General features: G+C 42.3%; 1 protein-coding gene across 1 annotated transcript in view; it reads left to right on the top strand.

Moving 5' to 3' along the window:
• The window catches only part of TSHR (thyroid stimulating hormone receptor), a 150717-nt gene extending 123812 nt beyond the window's left edge, over positions 1 to 26905 (top strand). The window contains exons 8-10 of the mRNA XM_075531653.1: positions 2363 to 2440; positions 22840 to 23028; positions 25495 to 26905. Coding sequence (XP_075387768.1) covers positions 2363 to 2440; positions 22840 to 23028; positions 25495 to 26905 — 1678 coding nt within the window. The remainder of the gene's footprint in view (positions 1 to 2362; positions 2441 to 22839; positions 23029 to 25494) is intronic.
• Positions 26906 to 27651: the final 746 nt, after the last annotated feature.

The raw sequence follows: 27651 nt of genomic DNA, 5'->3' as shown, positions 1-27651 counted from the left end.
AGCATATTAACCATTTGTACCAGCTAGTGACTTGGGTCTGTGTACATATGGGCGCTTCCTTGACCTTCTCCATATCAGACCTATCAAAGCCCTGGAAGCTCTATATGCAACCACTACCTAAATGGAGCATTATGGGTATTTGTAAGCCAACTTCCTATCACTGTCAAGAAGGCCAGTTGACCTTATATGCTGAGTCTTCTTCCTTTCTCAATTTATTTTTCTTTAAAGCAATCATGTGGATCAACTTAGCACTTGCTATAACCCCCCTCACTCTCTTGAAGGACAAATGTATTGATGAGCTGACTTTCATAGTTAAGGAAGCATTGACTTCAGGCCCTGAGGACACAGCCATAAATAAGACATGTAGCTTTTCTTCTAGTTGAGAGGCAGACAGTAAACCAGTAAATAAAATAATGTCAAACTGTGATGAGCAGTGTGAAGAAAATGCTGTGTGGGGTTCCTGAAGAAGGAATCCTGATCCCAAGTCGTCACCTAGGACAACCATTGTATTCATTTTTACCAATTGGTGTCTACTCATTAACTCTGAAATAGACTAGAAAAAAACACACGTATGAAGTGCCTGTGTGACATAAATGGCTAAAGGCTGGACTACTAACCACAAATTGGCAGTTCAAATCCACTCAGAGGTTCCTTGGAACACAGACCTGGCAGTCTGCTTCCAAAACGTCACAGCCTGGAAAGTCCTATGAAGCAGCTCTACTCTGCACCTCAGGGAGCTCTAGGGGTTGGAATTCATCACCTGGGAATTAGCCATAACAACAACAATGTATACGTTAGAATAATTCATAACAGGGGCTTATCTTTTCAGATACTTTTTCTCCTTTAAAAAAGCTAGAAAGCAAAAACAAGTTTCACAATCTTTGGAAGCTTTATCCATTTGGAGGAAATTTTATGTTTCAAAACCATTCTGCGATTTAAATTACTTCCAAAATATGTCACCCCCATATACCCAGTGTATTTTCAGAATGGAAAGATCCAGGGGACCATCAACTTTCTTTCACCAAAGGTAGAGTCTATAGTCATACCTACCTAAATCCTGCAAAATAAGTTCACCAAATGAAATACAACAAAAATCTTTTTAGTATTAGGATGTTTTCCTAGTACATAAATTTTCATATAGAAATGTGCTTTAGACGGGGTCCTCGAAAGAAACAAAACCAGCAAAGCACAGATGGATTTATCTCAAGAAAACAGCTTATGAAATTACCGAAGCTGGCAAATTCCAAAGCCATGCTTCTGATATCAGGCTGGAGGCTTCTTCTGGTCATGGAACTACAGGGACTGATGAAGCCAAAATCAGCAGGTCAGATGAAAGCCTGGTGGGTGCAGAAGTGACTGGATGCACAGTGAATAGGTTAGGTGGCAAGAAGTTGACTGACAGGCTGCAGAGGCTAATGACTTCAGGATCAGGGCATGCACTGACTCTGGGCTAAAGAACCAGAGGTCAGAAGATGACCCAGATGTGGGATCCAGATTCAGAAAAAAAAAATGTATGGTTTTCCAGAGTATCTGGAAGCAGGGCACATCTCAGAGGAAGGTCCATTTCAATGTACTGGCTGCTCATATCAGATGTCATTATATAGATGATTACCATATATTAGATCTCACTGTGGAAGATGATTACATTATAATAGACAAACCACTGAGAATTGTGGCCCAGCCAAGTTGACACACAACCTTAATAACTCTCATAGAATGTCTCAAAAGTATGGATGGGGCATAGTGATACTAAAATATTCAAACTATTCATTATGTATCTGAAATTTAACTATGAACACTTCTTGGATGCTAAATCTACCATCCCTAGCCTAAAAGGGAAAATCTTAGTCTCTCACAGTCCTAATCACCACTTACCACCCTGACTACCTTCATTGCATTTTCCTGATTTAAAACGGGTCATCAAGAAGAGATTAGAATATTAATTCGATGCTGAAAAATTAAATTAGTTGATACTAGTTAGGATTGAAAAATACAGTTCTTTTGGTCATGTGAATAGGGAATCTAGGCACTTTGATGAAATCTAGATATGCAAACAAGACCATAAATACGCTCAATTTTCAAAGCCTCTGCCAAAATTAATGCATACAGATCTCTTACGATTGAAATCCAGACTTGCGAATGCTTCAGGCAAAAGAAATAAGGCATTTTCCAAATTTTTTTAATCAATTCAGAGCTACAGACACTTGGTTAAATTATTTTGGCATTTGTATTAACTTGGCGTGATTGCTTAACCTCAGCTCATTCATCGTCTCTTTCTGTGTGTGTGTCTTTCTCTCTGTTGGATTCTTTTTTCTGTGTCTTCCCTACCTTCCTCCCCCCACCCCCACCTTTCTTCCTTTAGTTACTTAAACAAGAATAAACATCTGACAGTCATTGACAAGGATGCCTTTGGAGGAGTACACAGTGGACCAACCTTGCTGTGAGTAAGACCACAAGAGAATATTTGTCTTTGATATGGAAAGGCCCTGCAAATTAAAAGAAGCAGCTAATGTTTGTGGTAGGAGATATTGTTGTCTTAAGTAAAAACTCTTTCTGATGCTTTTCTGCCCAACTGTATAGGCTGCTCCTTGGAAGAATGTCCATAATCTTTTAGACTCAGAAATCCCTATGCGAATATGTCATCTCGATGCCTTATCAGACACCCCCTCGTCTGTTGTAGAGTCCCTCTTGTGGAAAAATTACAGATACGTCATGTACAGCCACTACTGCTCTGTCAGTGGAGGTTTGTGCACGACTGTGAGATGGAATAGATTTTATTATATAATAGGAACTTTCAGGAATTCCTATTATGGAAAGTATATCATAGGAACTTCAACACTAAACATTCATATCAGTTATCTGGTGCTGCCATAAGGAAATACCACTAATGGGCGTCTTTAGCCAGCAGAAATGTATTCTCCCGTCATGTAGGAGGGGGCTACCCGTCCACATTCAAGGTGCCAGCTCCGGGTGGCGTTCTCTCTGTGCCAGGCGACTCTGGTGAATGGTCTCGTCACCAACCTTCCCCTCAGTTGAAGAGTTTCTCAGCTCAGGGATCCCAAGTCTAAAGGATGTCCTTTGCCTTGCCCACTTAGTTTACTACCTTGCTTCAAGGTCATTTCTCAAAACAGAATCTAATTTAAAGCAAGTGCAATGTCTAAGAAGATCAGTTTCCTAATCTACTTTAAAAAGAAGCCAAACAAAACCTTTTAAATTTTTGTTTAATAACATATCTTACTCAGTAACATTTTAATCAAGATATACGATCTCAGTTTCCATCTTTATACTTTCCATTTTTGATTACCTTGTTTTATTTTCATCTCATTTGGAAAGAGAAGCGCTTGGTTCTGTAATCCCAAAGGAAAAAAACCCCACAGAAATGCAATGCCTTCGTGACAACAGACGGTCGCTAGGGTCTGAATTACATAACCCATTTTGTAAGCAGGTAGCTTCCTGCTGAGAACACATGTATTGTAATAGTCCCACTGATTATTACGCGTTTCTCCTAAAAAGGAAAATCTCTGTGGTCATGTCATTGACTCTTTGTTTACAATGAGCAGCAAATAAAGTTCAAAAATAAACTGTTGTTTTTATTAGCTGATCCAATTAATCCTTCATAAATCCCAAGCTCCTGGCACTGCCATCTCGGTTAAGAGAAAATAAGCCTTTTACATTTTTCTTTTTGACTTTTCATTATTCTCAGAAGACCATAATTTTTCATTTTACTAACAATTTTTAGTGCAAATTCAGTAGGGGGTTATATTTCAAATCTTCAACTTTATATTCAACAACTAAAATGACTAACCACCCTCCCAGGAGTTGCCCTTCGCCCACCCTTTGGTTTCTCCTCTGCCCCTTGGGGATTGCTACCTTCCACTTCACCCAGGTTAACGCCAGCAGTTTAACCCATTGTGTTATGGCCGAGAAATTATGGCCGATTCTGTACAGCAGGCCTGGAGTCCACAGGAATGTTGGGTATGTGATTTTTCTTAGGTAACTCCTGGACAAAAATATTTTTGTATGGAGGTATAACTTATATACAGTCATATATCCCAATTTTTAGTATACAGTTTGGTAAGGCTTGACAAAACTGTCACACCACTACTGTCGAAACTTAAGTGCACTTTAATCCGCCTGGAAAGTTCTCATGCCCCACTCCCAGCCTCAGCCACCACAGACTTTGACTTTAGTCTTGAACAGAAATATACGAGCCTTGGTCCTAGGGTAGTCATGTGTGTAAGCTTACATCTCTCCGAACTGGTTTTCCAAAGGTGGTTATTCTCTTTCATATGCCCAGGGGCAAAAGAGCAGCGTGTCATTCTGACCAGCCCTCTGGGATCTCACTGATTCTCCTGGGTGCTTTGTGACTTCAACTTGTAGTTCTCTGACAAGTAACAACGTTGAGCATCTTTTCATGTTTACTGGATGCACATGTACTTTGGGGAACCCATACAAGTCTTTTTGGGCAGCTCTACTATTTGCTCATTTTAAAAATTGGATTTTCTATCTTTTGATTACTAGACAAAATTTTGACCCAAACAAAAATTGATTCAGTCCCAACTGCCACCCTCCCTGAGTCCCTTGGTAGTGCCAGGGTTAACATGCTTCACTCTTAAAGGGAAACCAGAGGTTAGAGTTCATCGGCAGCTGCCTGGAGGAAAGACGTGGCCATCTGGAAGCCCTCGGGGCACAGTGCTGCTCTGACACCGGGATGTTGCCATGACTTGGAATCAACTGGATGGAAACTGGTTGCCACACTCGACTGCCCAAAGTTTACCCTCCCCTTCCCTCCTCCCTTCCATTCCTAAGGAGAAAGAACTCGTCCAAAACACGCGTGCGAGGTGCTCACTGACTCATCCATTCAGTCAGCATTTGATGGAGCGTCTCCAGAGCTCCGTGAAGGTTATAAGGATGAAAAAGGGGTGGGCTCTGCTTGTAAAGGAGCTGCAGTCAATTCAAGAGAAATAGAAATACGTAATTATACATTTAAATATAAGGGAGATTCGGAGACTCAAGTTAACATTTCTAAATAATGGGATCCTCAAAGGTCTTCTTAAAGGTTGTAGTATTTGAGGGGGGCTTTGGATAGAGCACTGACAGAGAGAGAAAAGATGGGTTCAGAAAACTGAAAAAAAATCATTGAGTTCCGAAGGATACTGCTGTTGTTAGGTGCTATGAAGTTCCTGCAACTTTGAGAGACCCTACATCCAACAGAACGCACCTGCCCGGTCCTGTCACCCTCATCAACGCTCTGTGCTGGAGCCCAGTCTTGCACCACTGTGTCCACCCATCTAGTTGACGATCTCCCGCTTTTTGGTTGATCGTCTGTGTTACTAACCCTCTACTTCTTCAACGACTTGTCCCTCCTGATAACATGTCAAAAATGGGTGAGAAAAGACCTCACCATCCTCTTTTCTTTTTAAGTATCATTAATGGGGAGTTAATACATATTTCATCTTACTCAATAGTTCAATCACATGAAGCATAATTATACAGTTGCTATCATAGTCAGCTGCCAAACACTCTTTTCTTCCTGGACTCTTTGACATTGTCTCCCATTTACCCCCCCACAGTATTACTGTACCCCCAACTCCCAAAACCCTTAGTCTACTTGCTGTCCCTATAGGTTCTTTAATCCTGGGTTTCATATACCAAAAAACAGGGGGGAAAACATATAACAACTTCAAGAGGGTGACCTCGAAGGACATAACACTTCTGAGATATACCCTAATATGAACGTACAAACACAAAACAAAATACAGAAAATGTTGAAAACCAGATCAGGCCCAGCATGTATCAGAGGGCAAAGTTTTAACTGTTCAAAGCAGATAGATGCCTTTGGTCTTCTATACTCATCTCTCCAATGCCCTCTATTTAGTAACCACTTTCTTTGAATCTTGCTAGAATATCTGGCAGTCCTTCAATACCATCAATGTCAATGTAATAACAACAACCATTTAAAAATTATCTTTAGCAAAGTTTTATGTGCATGAAATATTAGTGATATTGAGCAATAAGTTGTGCAATCTGTTGATTCATCCTTCTTTGGAAAAGGCACATTTATGAATCTGTTTTTTATTTTTAGATTATTTTTATGGGTCTCTTCTTGTCAGTTGGCCAAGTAGCTGTCTACCAAGTTTCTTGGCATAGACCATAGGTTAACAAATTTATTTGGCCTCCCACAACATTTTTCAGAGAAAAACCATTCCCCTGGGGAAAAAAACGTTTGTACTAATAATTTATAATTTATCAAATGTTCACGAGGGTGGAAGGGTGGGCAAGGGAGGGGTGAAAAGAGGAGCTGATACCAAACTCTCTAGTAGAAAGAAAACGTTATGAAAATGATGACAACATATATACAAATGTTCCGGGGTCAATTTATGTATGGATTGTTATGAGTTGTATGAGTCCCCAATAAAATGATTTTTTAAGAGTTTTTTAAGTTTGTACTCTAGCTTCTAATCCAGGGGAAGGTGTAGGTATGTGCTTTTGCAGCCCCTTAGAGAGTTTGGTGCCTGCGGAGTGTGATATCATCCACTTTCGGAAACGCTGGCACAGACAAGCGAGGCCTTGGACGCATTACATCCATTTGTTGAAACATCTCGATCAGTACTCGGTCGATCCCTGGAACTTGTCGTTGTTGTTGCTTATGTCTTCCATGCGCTTCATCCTTCAATACCATCAGCGCGTGATTATTTGCTACCTCCTGAAACAATTGAACTTCAAATAATTTTTTTGGATCCAGTGACTGGATTTTTTACATCTTTTGATGCTTCCTGTAAACAACATTTGTCCATGGAAACCTTCACGAACGCAACTTGAGGCTTACGTTTTTTTCTAAAGTTCTTTCATATTGGAAAATGCCACACCTGGAAGCTTCTTTCTTGGTTTTTAACTCCAGGTCTTTGAAATGATCATTCTAAACTCTTTACTTTGTCTTCTCAAGCTTCCCTTGGAAATCGCTGTTCAGTCCTTTCACGTCACCATTTCTTCCTCTCACTGTAGCCACGCCCTATTTAAGAACAAGTTTCTTCTGACAGCCACGTTGGCCTTCTTTTCCTCATCTTTGAATGCCCTTTTTATTTGTTCAGGTAGGATGTCTTTGGTGTCATCTCACGGCTTTTCTGACTTTTAGTCAGTCTTCGCTACAACTTTACTCTTGAGATCACATTCCTTGTCCCGCATCTTTTTCTGGATCCTGTTTCTAAATTCAGGTAATATATACTCAAGGTCATGATTTGGTTCTCATTCATTTATGTTAGTGTTGTACATCTTTCAGCCTGAACATGCATATGAGCAATGGATGGTCTGTTCCACAATTAGCCTTGACCTTGTTCTGACTGGTGATATTGACCTTCACCTTTGTTTTTTCTCACAGATGTAGTTGAACGGATTTGTGTGTATTCCACCTAAGAAGGTCCATCTGTATAATTGTTGATTTAATTTTTTGAAATGTGTTCTCAATGAGTCAGTTGACCTGGCAGAATTTCTCATACAATCTCTGGTGTTGTTTCTGTCACCAAAGAGATACTACCCAACTATCAACACCTTTTCTTTGTTTCCAACCTTTACATTCCAGTTGCCAGTGATTACCAATGCACTGCGATTGTATATTTAATCAATTTCAGATTTTACAAGTTGGTACAAATCTTCCATTTCTTCATCTTTGGCAGTAGGGTTTAGTGCATAAAATTTTAGAATAGTCTATTGATTTATCTTCCTTTTGGCATATTTGTATTATCCTATCACTGACAGCACTATACTTCAGGATATCTTTTTTAAGATCATTTCGGGGGGCTCTTACAACTCTTATAACAATCAATACATCAATTGTATCAAGCATATTCTTGCATGAGTTGCCATCATCATTTTCTAAACATTTACTTCCTACTTGAGCCCTTGGTATTAGCTCCTCTTTTTTCCCTCCTTCCCCCCCCCCCCCACCACCAGGATAGATCTTGAAATATGCTTTTTTGACAGTGAGTGTGTTTTCTTTGACAGTCTGTCACGCCTGGTAGAGTTTCTTCTTGTTTTAAACCATGCCCGTCCACAAATGAAGGTTCGAGACGCGTTACGCTCTCCGCGTGATGAAGGTCAGCTCTATTTTGAGGAGGGAGCTCTTCCCTAGTCACATTTTCAGTCCCTTCCAACGAAAGGGCTTCATCTACCCAGCAACGTTCAGCAGATATTCATAGCAAAGTTTCGGAAGTGGAGTACCGCTTCCTTTTTCTGGTCTGTCTTAGTATGGAAGCGCTACTGAAACCTGTTTGCCCTGGGTGATCCTGCTGGCATTTGAAATACCAGTGGCATCGCTTCCAGCATCACAGCACTATGTAAACCACGCAGTATGATACCACTGAGAGATGTGTAATGGAGTCCAGCGATAAGGGAGTTATTTGAAAGGTGTTGTAAATCATTTTGTAGGGAATGTTTGGATCTGACTTAGCAGGTAAAGCTGGTGCATTGTGTATCCCATTGCAGTTAAAGGTTGTCTTTAATTCATCACCAAGCTTTCATACCTTCTTCCCTTTGCTTCTATCAACCCCCAGCTCTGACTACGTTAGTGCTGGATATACTGTCCAGATGCCCATCTACACATCCTGGCTATGTGGTAGGCCCTGGACCTCCCTCAAAAGGGGAGGAAAATTGAACTCCAAAGACCTAAGCAGCCCAAAGATGCTTGTTTCCCTTTCAGTGTCGGTCAAGTGTAAGCCTTGAATCTGCAATTTTGGGGGAGAAAGGGCACCTCCCAGAGGGCAAAGCCAGAAGACTTCCATTTGCTTGACTGATCTGCTTACTGACTGTGAAATACATTTCAACTAGACAAATAGACTGTTTCAGTTCCAGCTTGGGCACCACGCCAGACCCATGGGAAGAGAGCCAAGTTGTTGAGGAAGCAGCTGAAGTGGTCCGTCCCTCCCCCGTCAGGCACACATACCACATACGCACAGCCAAGGAGAGCCTGCAATCCCCTGGTGGAGTGGGCAAAGGCTTGAAGGGAGGTAACTGAAGAATTTGAAGAGAAAGAGGTGACGTTACCCTTCCAGGATTATGTACATGTTGGCATCCTGCCAAGAACACGGTGGTTGGCTACACCAGGCCTAAAACTCTTTAAACCAGAGAAGATTTGTTAACAACTTAGGAAACATTTTTTTCAAGATGTTCTAATGTATTGATTAGTAGCATTTCTTACTAGCAGAGTCTCTTGCAAGAGAGTTATAATAATAGAATCGACTTCTTAGAACTGCTGATTGTCCTCAATTTATGATGGGCTTCTTTTCTGGTGCCTCTGTTGTAAATCAGTTCTGATCTAAATCCAATATCTCCTTTGTATTTCTAGTTTTAATTAATATTGCCTTTTATTATCAATATCTTTATAAGTCCAATCTTTTAACACCTGAAAATGATAATATTAACCAATTACACACTACAACAATGTGTGTAGTCTATATTACTAGTGATAAGTTTTCCAAAAATTTTTAAAAGAAGGCAGATAGCTATAACTGAACACATCATAACTTCATAAGTTGGCGAAGACCAATACTTTTAAGCCGGGGTCTACACATATTGAGAGATAATTCATAGTACCCACGTAGTTGGCTGGCTCTCAGTGGAAGAGACTTGATAGGATTATTGTAAAGGGCCTCAAAGTCATGCAAACCCTTTTATTTCTTAGTCATGGACAAATGCTACCATTGTTGTACATAGGGTCGCTATGAGCTGGAACCAACTAGACAGCACCTAACTGCAGTTAATAAACTAATAATAATAATTAATATTATTAGCTTTCCAAAGCAAGAGAATATACTGTCTTCAAAGACAATTCATTTTAATTTATATCAAGAGATTCTATCTGAACAGATGTTTTCATAATTATACCATGCCAAAGAGTATGACTTTTCTTCTTTAAGAAAGAATTCACACAAAAGAAAAAAAAAGAAAGAAAGAATTCACAAATCCATTGACTGTTTATTTTGGCATAAGTTTGCTAAAGTTAAGAGCCCCGAGAGTACCATTGGGTAAGCATTGAACTGCTCACCTTGAAGTCCACAGTTCGAACCCACTAACTGCTCCTACTGAACACGAGGAGGCTATCTGCTTTCAAAGAGACCTGTAGCTTCCAGATACCGTATATAAGATTGTGGCATGTTAGGATCAACTCAGTGTCAGCGAGTTTGGGGTTTTTGCTAATATTAACTCATTGTTTAAGTGAGGGTGTCTACCTGGATCAACTGAGAGAACATAAAAGGATAGTTGCTGAATTTGGACTGTATGGTTGACAAAGCTTGGAGGGTTTTCTAAATATTTTTATTAGCTAATTATCACTATTTAGCCCAGACCCCTAAACAATTCTTAAAAGCAAATATCAAATAAGAACCTTTTTTTTAACTATTCCTCTTTTGTAACATGGTATAAATAAATCTACCATGTATTGAGTAAACAAGTAAATACATATCTAGAATGCCAGATGGTTGTAACCATCTTGGAGAAGATTAAAGGGGGAAGTAGGATAAAGAATGATTGGGCACATTGCAAATTTAAATAGGGCATTCAGGGTAGACCTCGATGAGAAGCTTGCACTGAAGCGAAGACTTGAAGGAGGTGAAGGAACAAGCCTCGTGGATAGCTACCTTCTTGGTAGATCTCTGCTACAAGATGTTGAACACATCTGGGGTGACCTGTTCTGTGACGCTGGAGTAAATGATGAAGGAGGAATTTTGTGGCAAGATTTACTCATGAGTTTACAATTCATTAGGCCATACTGGGACTATCCCTAACTGATGATAGGGATACATCACCCTGGGATTACATTTTCCAATACATAATCCATAAACAAAAACATACAGCTTTTTAAAAAACAATCATTTCATTTGGGGGCTCTTACAGCTCTTATGACACTCCATACATCAATTGATCAAGCATATTTGTACTTATGTTGCCAACATCATTTCTAAAACATTTTCTTTCTACTTGAACCCTTGGTACCAGCTCCACTTTTTTCCCCTCCCTCTCCCACCCTCCCATCCTCGTGAATCCTTGATGATTTATAAATTATTTCTGTTTTTATATTTTATACTGTCTGCTGTCTCCCCTTCACCCACATTTCTATTGTTCATTCCCCTGGGGAGGGGGCTGTATGTCGATCATTGTGATCAGTTTCCCCTTTCTCCCTCTTGTCCCCCAACCTTCCCCCATATCCTGATGGTATCGCTACTTGCATTATTGGTCCTGAGGGGTTTATCTGTCCTGGATTCTCTATGTCAAGAGCTCTTATCCGTACCAATGTACATGCTCTGGTCTAGCCAGATTTGTAAGAGAACTGGGATCTTAATAGTATATGTGGGGGGGGGGGGGTAAGGGGGCAAGGAAGCATTACAGAACTAGAGGAATGTTGTGTGTTTCATCGGTGTTACTGCACTATGACTGGTTCGTACCTTCCTTGTGACCCTTCTGTGAGGGATGTCCAATTGTCTATATATGGGTTTGGGGTCTCCATTCTGACTCTCTTCATTAACAACAAAATGGTGGTTTTGGGTCTTCTGATACCTGATCCTGTCGATACCTTGTGCTCACACCTGTTGATGTGCTTCCTTCTTCCGTGTGGGCTTTTTTGTTTCCCTGTTAGATGGCCGCTTGCTTAACTTCAAGCCTTTAAGACCGCAGGTGCTATATCTTGTAATAGGCAGGCACCATCAGCTTTCTTCACATTAGCTTATGCACCCATTTTGTCTTCTGTGATCGTGTTGGGAGGTTGAGCATCACAGAATGCCAGGCAATTAGAACAAAGTGTTCTTGCGTTGAGGGAGTACTTGATTAGAAACCCAATGTCCATCTGCTACCATAATACTTAACCTACAAACATATGTACATAGACCTATATCCCTATAGCTATATATTAATACATTTACATATGTACATGACTATGCTTATACTTTTATAAATGCCTTTTGCCTCCTAGTTCTTTCCTCTATTTCCTTTTACTTTCCTCCTATCCCACGATCATGTTCAACCTTCATTTAGCTCTCTGTACTTCCTCTGGGATACATTGCACTTGATTAAACCCCACCAGGAATTCTATGCCTTCTTCATCATTGATTTTAGATCTCTTGTTGTGCCCTTGTCCATGGGTGTGTTGGCTGCCCCTTTCTGTTTCCCCACCTCCTCCTCTTCCCTGTCCCTTGGAGCTGTCGGTCCCATTGTTTTCTCCTCAGGATTTTTTATCCTGCCTCTCTTATATACATAGACATGAAAAAGAAAAGAGAAGAAAAACAATAAATAACTTATGAATAGCTCCAGGTCTGTCTGATGACCCTTGTGAATGCTTTCAGAGTGGGTCTGGTTCAGGGCCAAGCCCTGGCCCCTGAGCCTGAAGTCTATGCACAGCTGTTTTTGAAGTAGACAATTAGAGCTCACATAAACATGCCTGGGTACTGAATTCTTCTAACAGACTATCTTTACCAAGCCTCTAGAATACATTTGGCTAATTATGTTTTGTCTCTGAATCTAAAAGAAGTCATGCACCTTTAGAGAAAGTGGGCTTGTTTTTTTCATAGGTGGGGAGGAATTCGAGCCTATTGCTGCTGGAGATGGTCCGTTTGTATTTGTTCGGGTGGAGAGAGAAGGGAATCCGTAGTGAGAAGGACATGTTGTGTGTCTGTGTTTCGGTATGTGGCTGTGGGCAGAGAGTTGCCAGCATTTCATCCTGTCGCGGTGCTGTCGCGCGCTTCCAGTGCACGGACAGTTTCTCGTCGCAGCAGGTGTCCAGCTGAAACAATAGCTCCTTGGGATGATGTAGCCCATGGATGCTCTCGACTTCTATGAAACGTAATGGCAGACGCTCAGAGGGAAGAAAAGAGAACAGTGATATTTGAGCAAAACAAAAGCAATTTCCTTATCATTCTATCAAAGACTTTGAGAGAAGCTTAGTACTTTGTGATCTTCTACATCTTCAGAAAGTATTTTTTAAATGAACAATAGCAGCTATTTTTTAAACCTCAGCCATATGCTAAGTTCTTCACAAACAGTGTATCTTCTTGAGACTTTAATTTCCAGTTGTTCTTCGTTACCCTCAAGTTGGTCTGGACTCACAGTGATCTGATGTATAACAGAATGATATATTGTGTAGTCCTCTGCCATCTTCATGATTGTTGGTATTAAATAGTAAGTGTTATAATTCCTATTATTACCCCTATTTTATAAATGAGAAAACTTCAGTGTAGAGATATTAGGTAAGTCACCCAAATTCATTTGACCATAGATAGAGGCAGTACAGATATAAATACAGTCAAATCAATTCCTTTTACATATTATTATTTTTAATCATTTTATTGGGGGTTCATGCAACTTTTATCACAATCCATACATCCATCAATTGTATAAAGCACATTTTTACATTCATTGCCCTCATCATTCTCAAAACATTTGCTCTCCACGTAAGCCCCTGGCATCAGCGCCTCATTTTTCTACATATTATTATCCTTATAGGTACTGTCATTCTCTAACTTTTGTTGATCATGTTCTTAAGATGATGTTTAAAATCTTAGCACAGAATAAAACAAAGCCATCGCAAATATCCTTCAAAGTCCTGTGCTATTGGTCCCCTTCTTCCTTCATCACTTACTCTAGCCTCACAGAACAGGGCACCCCAGACATGTCCATCATCTTGCAGAAGCGGTCCCTCTGCCAAGAAGGTGGCTATCCATGAGGTTGCTCCTTCACCTCGTTCACGTCTTTGCTTAAGTATAAGCTTCTCATTGAGGTCTACCCTGAATGCTGTATTCAAAATTTTGCAATGTGCTCAGTCACTCGTCATCCCGCTCCTCCCTTTAATTTTCTCCAAGATGGTAGAGACCACCTGCCATTCTAGAAATCTCCTTACTTGTTTATCCTCTGTCTCCCTCCAATAATATATCAATGCAATGAGAGGAGGGATTTTTCCCCATTTTTCCCCACTACTGTAATCCCAGTGCCTGGAACACTGCCTCACACCGAGCAGAAACTCAGTAAAGAGTTGAGTGGTGAATGATTTCAAGCCAAAGCAATGAGCGGAGCAAGAACAGTCTTCCTCTGCTGTTCATCGGCTGTTTGTGTTGCCATTAAAGTTAGAAAAAGAATCTCTCCTTATGGGTTCTCTGAAAACAAGTGCATGGCAGCTAAGGAACAAAGACGAGCAACACAAATTCATGCTGCGATTCCATCTCCATTTGCGCAAAGTGAAGACACTTCCTTGATCTGGTGGGCATCAACAGCTTTTCAAGTCGAATGTATCCTTTTGAAATATGCTCATTATTGGCTCTCCGTGGAGGAGCACGGACAGTTTCTATAGAACGGAGTTCGGTTGACGTGCTCTTTCCTCACTGCTGCCCTCGGGTCACTGGCCCCGCCTCCTTCCGAATATCTCTCCAACTTTGACTCCCAGGCAATCAGACTTAGTACACAACGCCAGGTTTGTTGTTGCGCATGAGCTCCAAGCCACTGTGCTTCATTTTGTGAAGGTTTAAACACCTAGCTCGTTATGACTCTTGCCGCTGGTACCACTGTTCTCAAACTTCTTGGTTATTTCACGATCCAGATAGATCTTTCCTACACTCTACCCTCTTCTCTGCTCACCTCGAGTAAACTTTCTTTCTGTTCATCCTCCAAGTTCACTTCTATGATCGTCTTGTCAGACCAATGACCAGAGATGCTCCAAAACTCAACCTCACATATCCAACTGGCTTTCTTTGGTTTTTCCTTCCCACCGATGATGGATTTCTTCAACCTTGTGGCCTTATGAGGAAATGCCTTGTCTTCACTCTCTTATGCAGCTGAAATCCAACACTCCATCATTACAATTACTGACTGATACACACAACCAACCAATTGCCTTGTCCTCATCAGTCATTCCTGCCTGGCAAAATCCAGCCTGGTTAAATCCAACACTCCACCGAACCTGGCATGTTTCGCTTTAAATCATTCACACAAATCAACCCTAATACAGCACGGCCATCACATTTCATTTCCCGACTCACTCTCTCTCCTCCAGATGCCGGCACCATACTTTCCCCCCTATTCCTCAATCCTCTATTTCTTTCCACCATTCCTATGGCCAATTGATTACCTTGATATATATTTCATTGAGAAGAAAATCAATCAGAAGAAAATTCCTCATATTCTCATTTTCCAGCATCTGTGTCCACATTCTATGTCCCACCTGCTGTATTTTTAAATCCCTTTAAGACCATCACCTTCCCCCACAACTCAAGGGTATTACTACCCCTTCAACCATGCATCAGCCATGTTTCATTGTCTACTGGATTAGTCCCATCAATGTTTAAACATGCTGTCGCTACTCCCTCCTTAAAACAATTTTTCTTGAACCTATAGATTAAAACACATTGGTTCCTTTGAAGCAACAATGATGAGATCTTGACTCTCTGACTTTGGACACATGATCAGGAAAGACCAATCAATAGAAATGTTCATCACAGTTGTTAAAGTAGAGCATTAGGGAAAGCAAGGAAAATCCTCCATGAGCTGGATTGACACAGTCGCCAAAATAGTAAGTTTAAGGGTCATGAAGATGCTGCAGAACCAGGAAACATTTCACTCACTTCTACATAAAGTCACTGTGACTCAAAGCCCACTCTACGGCTACCAGCAATAAGAGATATATTACCTACCTACCATATGTTGGTCTGCCTGGATCCTAACTATTTTATGCTTCTTAAAATGCTGATTAAATATTTGTTGACATTTGAAAACACTTTTAGATGCTATATTTTAAAATCTTTATTCTCTCTTAAAAATAACTAGTAAAATATTCATAATTTTTACATGTTCATTCAACTCCATACTCATGTCTATCTCCTGGCCTGTTTATTTATACCCCTATAGAGCAAGACTTTTTTTTTAAGTTATATTGACATTTTATTTTTTAAATCATTTTATTAGAGGCTCATACAACTCTTTTCACAATCCGTACATATATCATTTGTGTCCAGCACATTCGTACATATGTTGCCATAATCATTTTCAAAATACCTGCTTTCTACTTGAGCCCTTGGTATCAACTCCTCATTTTTCCCCTCTCTCCCTGCTCTCCCCTCCCCCTGAACCCTTGATAATTTATAAATAATTATTTTATCCTATCTTATACCCTCCAATGTCTTCCTCACCCAGTTCTCCGCTGTCCATCCTCCAGGGAGGAGGTTATATGTAGACCTTGTCATCTGTTCCCCCTTTCTCCCTCACCCTCCCTCCTCCCTCCCGATATTGCCACTCTCACCACTGATCCTGAGGGGTTCATCTGTAATGTATTCCCTGTATTCCCAGTTCTTATCTGTGCCAGTGTACATTTTCCAGTCTAGCCAGATATGTAAGGTAGAATTGGGATCATGATAATTGGGGGGAGGAAGCATTTAAGAACTAGAAAATTATGTTTCATCGCTGCTACACTGCACTCTGACTGGCTCATCACCTCCCCACAGCCCTTCTGCAAGGGGATGTCCAATTTCCCCCAGATGGGCCCTGGGTCCCCACTCTGCACACCCCCTCATTCACAATGCTGTTTTGTTGTTGTTTTTTTTCTTTGATGCCTGATACCTGATCCCTTCGATGCCTTGTCATCTCACAGGCTGGTGTGCATTTTCCATGTGGGCTTTGTTGTTTCTCAATAAGATGGCTCCTTGTTTATCTTCCAGCCTATGGGACCCCAGATTCTATATATTTTGGCAACTGGACACCATCAGCTTTCTTCACTACATTTGCATATGTACCTGCTTTGTCTTCAGCGTTCTTGTTAGGGTAGGCTGGTTTGCTTCTTCCGTGTGGGTTTTGTTGTTTCTTAGCTAGATGGCCATCTGATTGTCTTTAAGACCCCAGATGCTATATCATTTGATAACCGGGCACCATCAGCTTTCTTCACAACTTTTGCTTATGCACCCACTTTGTCCTCAGCGATCAATTCGGGACAGGCTGGTGTAAAGCACGACTTTTAAAATTTTTGGCTACATCGTCTCTAATTCCTCCCCAGTCAGGATTTCACCTCCTCTTATTCCACTGACACCACTCTCTTTAAAATCACAGGACTTTCATAGTTGCTTAGTGAAATGCACACTTTCAGTTTCTATTTCAGAAGTTCATTTGGTGTCTCTCTCTCTCGCTCTCTCTCTCTCTCTCTGTCTCTCTCTCTCTCTCTCTCTCTCTCTCTCTCTCTCTCTCTCTCTCTCTGTCTACCCCACTGACCACTCCTTCCAAGGCTGTGTTTATGGCTCTTCCTTTTCTTCCTCTATGGTTCTTCTTGTATCAGAGGGCCCTGGGCCCTATCTTCAGTCTTTTAGTTATCTCTATGTTCGTTCATAGTTACTCGTGTAACTTTAAATGTCTCCATGTCAGACAACCCTAACCTTCTGCCTACTTGACCTCTCCACTTGGATGTCTCTTATACATCTCAAACTTGATAAGTCAAAAATTATTTGCCTCAATCCATAAGAGAGAGATGGGACGAAATTGATTACCAAAATGATAAACCTGACTTGAACGTTAAAAGCTTGTCAGTTGGATCCCACCTCTCATGTATGTTGAGCCTGATCTGGCTTCCAATGTTCTGTGTTGTTTTGCTTTGTTTTTTGGGGGGGCGGGTTTAGAGGAGGGGTGTTCCATATTGGGACTTATCTCAGATATATTTTGTCATTGGGGATAACCCTCTTGAATGTTTGCTTTATGCTTTTCTGTTTTTCGGTATATGAAGCCCAGGATTGATGACCCTATAGAGACAGCAAGTAGAATTAGGGCTCCTGGGGGTACAGTGAGGGAGGGGTTGGGACGAGTGGATGTCAAGGAATTCAAGAAGGAAGAGAATGTTTTGAAACTGATTATTGTAGCAATTGTACAATGCTGCTTGAAGTGATTGAATTGTGGAACAATATGTTATCTTTATTAACTCCCTAGAAAATGGCTTTGGAAAAATAAATAATAAAAATACTGCTGTAAAAAACAGTAAGGTAAAAAATATTATTTTTTAAAATATAAATCAAATGAAGCCCCTGATCCTTCCCTCCAAACCTACCTTATTTTCAGTAACAAATTCAAGACAGGGCAATTCTTTTCATTGCATGCCAGATATCTTGGAATCATTCTTGATTCCATTTTCTCTCAGACCCTGTATCTAATCTATCAGAAAGGCCTATTGGCCACACCTTTTATCCAAACAGCAAACATCTTCAGCATCTTCATCATTACCACTTTGGTCCAAGCCATCTTCTCAGAATTATTTCTGCTCTCCCTTTGCTGCCTCTGGTCAACTTTCAAACCAGTAGTCAGATCGATCATTTTAAAATATAAATCAGATTATATGATTGCTCTGAAGACTTTTGACCTTGCTTTGATTAAAAAAAATTCTTTCAATGACCTACAAGACCATACATGACATTGACTCCAAATTATCTATCCAACATTTCTCACTCTGTCAGCTCCAGTCACAGCAGTCTCCTTGATCCCCCAGACACATGAGAAGCATCCATACCTACAGAGGTCAGGCCCCTTCAACTGCAGAGTGCTTGCTCTAGCTATCCAATGGCGCTTTCTCTCGCCTCGTGCAGTTTGCTGCTGAACTATTTCCACACTGAAGCCGTCTCGATCTCTAGTTGTGACTCTACTTCTGAGTTTATCTTTTCCCTCTTTCTGACTATTCTTCCGCACAGTACTGACATACTATATGCCTTGGGCTTTTCTTGTTTTTTAATTATACCTCTCTCTCTATTCGGATGTAACCAACAGAAAATCAGACATGTTGGCCTGTTTTATGTAGCTCCGGCACCCAGGGCTGTACCCAAGCCTAGTAGGCAATCAAAAAATATCTGTTGCATGAACATATATTTAAATAGACATAAATTATTAGAAAGGTTCATGCTCTTGAAATTCCCATTTCCTAAGCCCTTAAATTATTTTTAGTTTGGTATTAACAAATTAATTAAATAGACTTATAACTAGGAAACAAATCTCTCTACTCTTAGATGCATCTATGTACCAATTTATTGATATGATTGCACCTCGATAATGACAACACATTGGCATAATTGATCTTTAGAAAACCCGCCTTTATTACAAGCAAACAGAAAGGAGACTTTCAACATGGGCAAGCCAACTAGTGTTGACTTAATTTGCGATTGCATTCATCAAAAGTTAATGTTAAGAGGGAACTGATTACAAGGGTCTACATGTGACCTCCTCCCTTGGGGATGGACAACAGAAAAGGGGTGAAGGGAGACGTCATACAGGGCAAGATATGACAAAATAATAATTTATAAATTATCAAGGGCTCATGAGGGAGGGGGGAGCAGGGAGGGAAGGGAAAAAAAGAGGGCCAGATGCCAAGGGCTTAAGTGGAGAGCAAATGCTTTGAAAATGATGAGGGCAATGAATGTACAGATGTGCTTTACACAATTGCTGTATGTATGGATTGTGATAAGAGTTGTATGAGCCCCTAATAAAACGGTTTTTTAAAAAGTTTGTGTTAACTGATGATCAGATCAAAATAGCTCACAAAAATGAACCTTGTTCCAATGGCTCACAATTGCTGCTGCTTCTTTCTTTTCACATTGCATTTTTTAAAAAGTTTGATTGGCATACCATTCAAAAGCCTGTCATTCAATAGTGTAGTCATAGGAAGGAGAGCCGTGCAATCCTCTTCTGAGGAGCAATTTGCTTTTCCTACAACTTCAACTGCTCGTAGGCTCTTTGCTGGCGTCAGAAAAGTTGATCTTCCCGCCCCGTATATAGCGCGACAGGACTCGCTCTCCCCAAGGCCCTTTAACTTTCCTTAGACACTTAACCTGAGGTTTCCCCCACCTTGCCAATTAGACTGCAAATGGTCTGCCCGGACCCAGCGTAGCTACATTTTCTTTTGTGAGTAAATATTGTTAGAGACAAATATTCTTTCGATCATTTTATTGGGGCTAGTGCAACTCTCATCACAATCCACACCTACGTCCATTGTGTAGGGACAAATGGTCGTGAAGTCCAGTGCCCGTCGTTTGAGGAGCTCTTTGAGGAGAACATCAGGGTCATCCACAGGAAGGACGGTCATCCAGTGTGTCAACTCCCATGCCTATGGCGGGGTCCATAGAAGAATGGGGTCCCTTAAACACTGATGGCAACTTTCTCTACTCTTTTCAGTCGGGAAAAAAATAAACAACTATATTTGGAAGGTATTTCTTAGAAAAGAACATCCTGGAATCAAAGTGGTCAAATAAAAATTTGAGTGCGTGAGAGAAGGCACAGTTCAAATAGCTTGAAGTTATCCTCTCTGGTCTCGTGATTTCTTTCGACCTGGGCTTCTTTCGCCAACAACTTTACCGTTAGAAGATGTGTCATATGTTTCGGCACTTGACAAATATGTATCTAGGATTAGCACAGTTGTATATGCTAATAATTGTAGACAAAAGGGGCTATTAAGGCCCCCCAAAAAAGATTTTTAAAATAAATTAAAAATAAAAACTTAATTTTTAAAAGGGCTATTAAACCAAAAGATGGTGTTAGTTTGAATAAGGACACTTACATTAGATATGAAAATACATGAATTTTGAAGTTCAAATCCACTCATCTTTAGCTCGATGGAACACTGGCAGTGCAAAGGGAACAAAGAGAATCCAGTGTGGTAGTGACTCCCAGGTTTCTAATTTGAGCAACTGGGTGGATAGAAATATTGAGGGGAGGAGAAGAGAAATAGGTTGGAATGAGGAAATAAAACCTTAGTGTTGGATGTACCTGCTAAGTTGGAGATGCCTGGCAGGCAGCCAAAGAAGCAGGTGGATATGCAAGTCAAGAGAGGGGCCGTAGCTGTAATTCTCAGGGGCTTTGCTTTTAGTTAAAGGTCACATATACTCCAAACTGGGGCAACGAGGATATGTACTTACTTTGGGCACTTGATACATGCCAAGCACCCATTCTGTGACAGCTGTTTAAGGTCCACACAAGTTTCTAACACCTACTTTCCACATGCCTGCCCAAGCATCCTCCCAGTTCATCTAGAGACCGCCTGGCACATCCTCTTTGAAGACATTCAGACAAACCGTGGGACCAGCTCATCTCTCCCAGGCTCCCATCACCAGAGATTAGAAGTCAGGAAGTCTGGGTGTAGTTAGGAGGCCCTGAGTGGGGCAAATAGCTAACCTGCTCACTCACTGCTAATGATAAGTCCCCCCAGAAACGCTTTAGAAGAAATCCTGGCAATCACTTCCCAAAAATTCAACCACTGAAAATGCCCTGGAGCACATTCCCCTCTGACACCGATGGGCAGCTCATGACCCTGCACTGTGCTCCTGCGGAACTCGTGCCTGGCACCTGGGTCTAGAGTTGGCTGTCCAAACTGAACACGGGAACACCACATGGTTTAAATCAGGAAAGGTGTGCCTCAGGGTTGTATCCTCTCACCATACTTCTTCAATCTGTATGTTGGGCAAAAGAATCACTGGATTTGGATTTTGTGAAGAACAATGCAGCATCAGGATTGGAGGAAGGCTTATCAACTACCTGTGATACACCGATCATGCAACCGCCCTTCCTGAAAGTGAGCATCGCCCAAATCCTTAAGACTGGACCAACAGGGAGCATGAGGAGACATGGGGGAAAGGGGAACTTGTCTTGCTTGGCTCCACAATCAATGCTCATGGAGGCCTAAGTCAAGAGGTCTAAAGTAACTCTGCTTCACAAGATCTCTTTAGACCAGTGGTTCTCAACCTACCGAATGCACGGACCCTTTAAAACAGTTCCTCATGCTACGGTGACGGCCCCAAGCATACAATTATTTTCGTTGCTACTTCATCGCTGTCATTTTGCTACTGTTATGAATCATAATACAAATATCTGATATGCAGGAGGTATTAAGTGACCCCTGTGAAGGGGTCATTTGACCCCACCCCCACCCCAAGGGGTCACGACCCACAGGTTGAGAACGGCTACTTTAGAGTATTGAAAAGCAAGAGTGTTACCTTGAGGACTATGCCTCATATACACGTGAATGTCGGGCATTGACTAAGGAAGACCAAAGAGGAATAGGGACGTTTGAATCATGGTGCTGGCAAAGAATACTGAGAGTCCCAGGGACTGCCAAAAGGTTAAACAAGTCTGTCTTGGAAGAAATACGGCCAGAGTGCTCCTTGGAGACAAGGGTTTGGGGACTTTCTCTTGTACACGTTGGATGTGCTGTCAGGAGAGAGCAGTCCCTGGAGAAGGATGTCGTGTTTGGTAGAGTAGAGGGGCGGCGAGGAAGAGGAAGGCCTTCAAGGAGACAGACAGACGCAGCGGCTGCAACCATGGCTCAGGCATAGGAACCACTGTGAGGATGGTGCGGGACCGGGCAGTCTTTCGTTCCGTTGGGGCACAAAGTCCCTATGGGTCAGACCCCACTCCATGGCACCTAACAACCCCCACCACCGCATGAGTCACCCCAAGGACACCTGGGTCTGGGTTTGGTGTATGGCTTAGGGATCTGTATGGCAGCGGATTTGGAAGATGTGCCAGGGTTATCTCTAGACCCAAAACACTAATTTACAGAGTAACGAGTTGTACGTTGTTCACCATCTAGGGACCTCACTGATAGCTGCCCCATTTAAGTCACTGTGGTCGCTTCAAACTATGGCAACAAACGCTTTCACCCCTTCCTGAGAGAAGCGGAGTCTTTATCTCCTATCTGTGCTCCCCCCATGACTCATCCTTAGATCGGAGACTGTACGTTAAGAACTCAGAGCACACATTCAATAGTGAAAAGAATAAGCTGTCTCCCCATACGCTCGGACTGGGAGTTTAAGTCCCTGCATGCTCATCCCCTGCCTGTTTGGTTTGCTCTCTCCCTTGCAGGGATGTCTCCTATACCAGTGTCACGGCCCTGCCATCCAAAGGCCTAGAGCCCCTGAAGGAATTGATAGCAAGAAACACTTGGGCTTTAAAGAAACTCCCACTTTCCATGAGTTTCCTGCACCTCACTCGGGCTGACCTTTCTTATCCCAGTCATTGCTGCGCTTTTAAGAATCAGAAGAAAATCCGAGGGTAAGTGCCGTAGGTCTGGTATAAATGACAAAGGCCTTGCTGAAAGTTGAATTAATCTCTGGGTTTGGGGAAAAGCTTTGTGGTATGACAGTGAGGTAGACAAGAATCAGAGCATCCACAGAAACAGGCAATCCGTGGGGCAGTTATGACCTGCGACTTGCAAGTTACATCTCTGGTCTCCAGCTATGACACATACAAGAGTTCTGGTAGTGTAGTGGGTTACATATTGGACTGCTAACCACATGGTCAGCAGTTCAAAATCATTGGCTGTTCCTCGGAAGAAAGATAAGGCTTTCTACTCCCATAAACAATTAGAGTTTCAGCAACCCACAGGAGCAGTTATGCCCTGTCTTATAGGGTCACTATGAGTTGGAATCCACTCGATGGCAGTGAGTTTTGAGCTACAACACATATTAGACAAGTATATGACACAATCATTGGACAAGCTTACAAAGGACCCAAGCACTCCACCTGAGAATCTGATCCATTCAGACCTGACAATGTGGGTTTCGGGTTATTGGCACGTGGACTTGGGAATCAGCTGGGTTTGGGCCCCAGCTCTTTCGCTCCTTAGCTGTGTTGTCCTATCCAAGTTATATAACTTCCCTGATCCACTGAGAATGGAGGATTCATAAGGATTTTGAGGACATTTGATGAGAAAATGAATAGACAATACCTGTCACAATGCCAGAGTCGCTGGGTGGTGGAAGCAGTTCATGGGCTGGGCTGCTAACCAAGATTAATGATTCAAGTACATTCAGAAGGGCCTTGCAAGATAGGCCTGTCAACCTGCTACAAAATCAGCTCCCAAGAACTTTGTGGAGCCCAGTTTTGCTCTGTCACACATGGGGTCACCATGAGTCAGAAGTGGCTCGAGGACAACCGGCAAAGCATAATGCCTAGAATATTATACGTTCTCTGTAACTATTCATTACAAATGCGTTATTTTCCTGCTAGGTTGCTTGCAAGACTGTGAAGGAAGAATGGCCTCTCGCCTCTTTATGTCTCATGCACACCTCCTCCCATTCTCCCAGCTCCACCTTCATGCGTCTCTTGTCCACTCCCTCCCTCTTAACTTAGGTTTGAGTGTTTGCCGATTGACTTTCTGTGCACGTAGTTCCAATGAGCCATGAATTGTGACTTGGTAAAAGCAGAAGCAAACAAGATAGTTGAACTGTGGGAAGGAGGTCAATATGAGCAAAAGTCTCTATTAAAAAGATATAGTAGTGGGGATGGTGATAGTAGAATCTATCCTGATGACTTGTGGCAGAGAGCAGAAGAGGAACAGGGGCTGGGTGGGAGGATAAGGTGGCCTCTCGGACAGAACCCATACTTGTGCTTGCCTGCCGAAGAGGTTGGAATAGCCGGTCCAATGGGCATTTTACCAGAACCTAGTAAGGGAACCAAATCTGCTCAGTAACAGAAACAAGTTAAAGATTTCACTGGTTGTGGGTCTGCTAGACTAGGAAAAAGTCTTTTTCCATCAGCATGTCTGTCCAAGTGTGCCCATTTATCCATTTTTTAATCAAATCCTTATTGAGCACCTACTATATGTCTGACTATTCTGGCACTGTGGATAGCAACTACAATTAACAGGATAGATAGAAACACCTCTCTTATGGAGTTTACATCCTAATGGGGAAATCAGAAGGCAAATAAGCAAATGAGAAAATATCAGAAGTGGTATATAGGAAATGAACAGGAAAATAAGATAATTTCTTTAAGCGGGTCAGGAAAGGCAGCCCTAAGGAGGAGGATTTGAAATTAGAACTAAATATGAACAGAAGTGACCATGAGTTTTTCAGACAAAGGGATCATGGCATTCCAAAGGCCTGAATTGGAATAACAATAGTAGCCGGCTTCTATATGGTGCTCACATGCACCAGGTGCTGTTGAAAGAACTTACAATATAAACCTATCTTCTCCACCAGCATCTCCGTGTGTGAAATAGATAGGTTCATGTTTCCACTTTACAAATGAAAAAATGGTTGTTGTTATTTTTAGGAGTCAACTCTGACCCATAGCAACCCCATGTGTGCAGAGTAGAATTGCTTCATAGGGCTTTCAAAGATGTGACCTTTGGGAAGCAGGTCACCAGGCCTATCTTCTGTCCTTGAGCTAGGTGTTGAATACTTAACTGCTGGTACCACCCCATCACTCCTGCTGAACTGTAACGGCTAGGAAACAGCAGAGCCAGTTGCTAAGGTAAGTGGGCAGACTCCACAGCCACACTTTTAAAAGGATCGCCGCTGTTCTCAAAGTCCTTGCAGATGAAAAACGAGGCTGATGTCATTGGCTCACTGTAGAGAGGGGAATCGCTGGAGGTAAAGTAAGAGAGGCAGACATGATCGGATGGTAGAGAATCCTACAGACCATCATCAGGAGTTTGCATATTTTTCTAGGTGCTACCAGGACCGCTGACAGGCTTTATGAAGCAGAGAGTAACTTGTTTCTGTTGCCTTGCAGGATCCTTGAGTCCTTAATGTGCAACGAGAGCAGTATTCGGAGCCCGCGTCAGAAGAAATCGGTGAACGCCTTGACTGGCCCCTTTTACCAGGAATACGAGGAGGACCCAGGTGACAGCAGGGCTGGGTACAAGGAACACACCAAGCTCCAGGATGCATCCAGCAACTCCCATTACTATGTCTTCTTTGAGGACCAAGAGGATGAGATGATTGGTTTTGGGCAGGAGCTCAAAAACCCCCAAGAAGAGACCCTTCAGGCCTTTGACAGCCATTACGACTATATCGTGTGTGGGGGCAATGAGGACATGGTGTGTACCCCCAAGTCAGATGAGTTCAACCCCTGCGAAGACATAATGGGCTACAAGTTCCTGAGAATCGTGGTGTGGTTTGTGAGTCTGCTGGCCCTTCTGGGCAACGTCTTTGTCCTCTTCATCCTCCTCACCAGCCACTACAAAATGACAGTTCCGCGCTTTCTGATGTGCAACTTGGCCTTTGCGGACTTCTGCATGGGCGTGTACCTGCTCCTGATTGCCTCTGTCGACCTCTACACGCACTCTGAGTACTACAACCACGCCATCGACTGGCAGACAGGCCCCGGGTGCAACACAGCTGGGTTTTTTACCGTCTTCGCCAGTGAGTTGTCAGTGTACACACTGACGGTCATCACCCTGGAGCGCTGGTACGCCATCACCTTTGCCATGCGCCTGGACCGGAAGCTCCGCCTCAGACACGCATATGCCATCATGGTTGGCGGCTGGGTTTGCTGCTTCCTGCTGGCCCTGCTGCCTTTGGTGGGAATAAGTAGTTATGCCAAGGTCAGCATCTGCCTGCCCATGGACACGGAGACTCCCCTTGCTCTGGCCTACATTGTCCTCGTTCTCTTACTCAACATAGTTGCTTTCATCATCGTGTGCTTTTGTTACGTGAAGATCTACATGACAGTCCGAAACCCCCAGTACAACCCAGTGGATCAAGATACTAAGATTGCCAAGAGGATGGCTGTGTTGATCTTCACGGACTTCATGTGCATGGCCCCAATCTCATTCTATGCTCTGTCAGCTCTTATGAACAAGCCTCTCATCACGGTGACCAATTCCAAAATACTGCTGGTTCTCTTCTATCCACTGAACTCCTGTGCCAATCCATTCCTCTATGCGATTTTCACCAAGGCCTTCCAGAGGGACGTCTTCATCCTGCTCAGCAAGTTTGGCATCTGTAAACGCCAGGCTCAAGCATACAGGGGCCAGAGAGTTTCTCCAAAGGACGGCCCTGGTATTCAAGTCCAAAAGGCTATCCAGGACATGAGACAGAGCCTGCCCAACATGCAGGACGACTATGAACTGATTGAAAACTCCCACCAAACAAATAAGCAGAACCAAATCTCAGAAGAGTATAAGCAAACAGTTTTGTAGGCTGGCCCTACACAACTTGCCGTAGTAGGGGGACTTAACAAAAGACTGGTTTCTTGAGCGTACGTTCCAAGGATGCAAACAATGCATGGCTGAACCAACCTAACCCTGGGCAGAGATTTCATGGGACCAGGGCTCTCTCTAGAAAGTGACTTGTGTTCTTCTCATAATCACCTTGGAGAAGGAGAATGTGCTACCAACATACCTGAAGCATGATGCTATCAAAACTGATGCTCTGGAAGGTTTGTTTAGTGACTACATCCAGAGACGACGCCGTGTGAGATGTTCAGTAAATAGCAACTGAGCCATAGCAACAACAAGCTGTTCGGCTTTACACAGCATTTGACCCTACGGCTGCTGCGAATGACAAGTGCTACAAAGTTTGTTGGTGACTACAAGATAGAAGAGAGCCCGTCTTGGTTCGGGTCAACGTCATGATCCAAAGAGAGTTTGAAGTAGCTTGAAACTGAAAAGCCAAGCAACGCAATCCGACATCGAACAAGGAAGAGTTATTATGAGACAGGAAGGAAGGGAAGGTCTTAGTTTTGAGTGCTTGTTTTTGTTTTTCTAACTCTTTGAAACGTGTAATTATCTCTTCACAAGAATCTACCTGAAGCGGTCCCACTATTATTTGTTGGCTGGAAAAGCAGACAGGATTTCAGCTTACGTGGCCTAGCGAACTAAGGATTGTTCTTCTTGGCTAGACCCATCGCACAAAGGACATGAACTCTAGAAAGTATTTCTAAGTA

The sequence above is a fragment of the Tenrec ecaudatus genome, chromosome 14 (assembly GCF_050624435.1).
Source record: "Tenrec ecaudatus isolate mTenEca1 chromosome 14, mTenEca1.hap1, whole genome shotgun sequence".
Taxonomy (NCBI): Eukaryota; Metazoa; Chordata; class Mammalia; order Afrosoricida; family Tenrecidae; genus Tenrec; species Tenrec ecaudatus.
The sequence above is the reverse complement of the archived record's forward strand: the minus strand, read 5'-3'. Positions and strand labels throughout refer to the sequence as shown.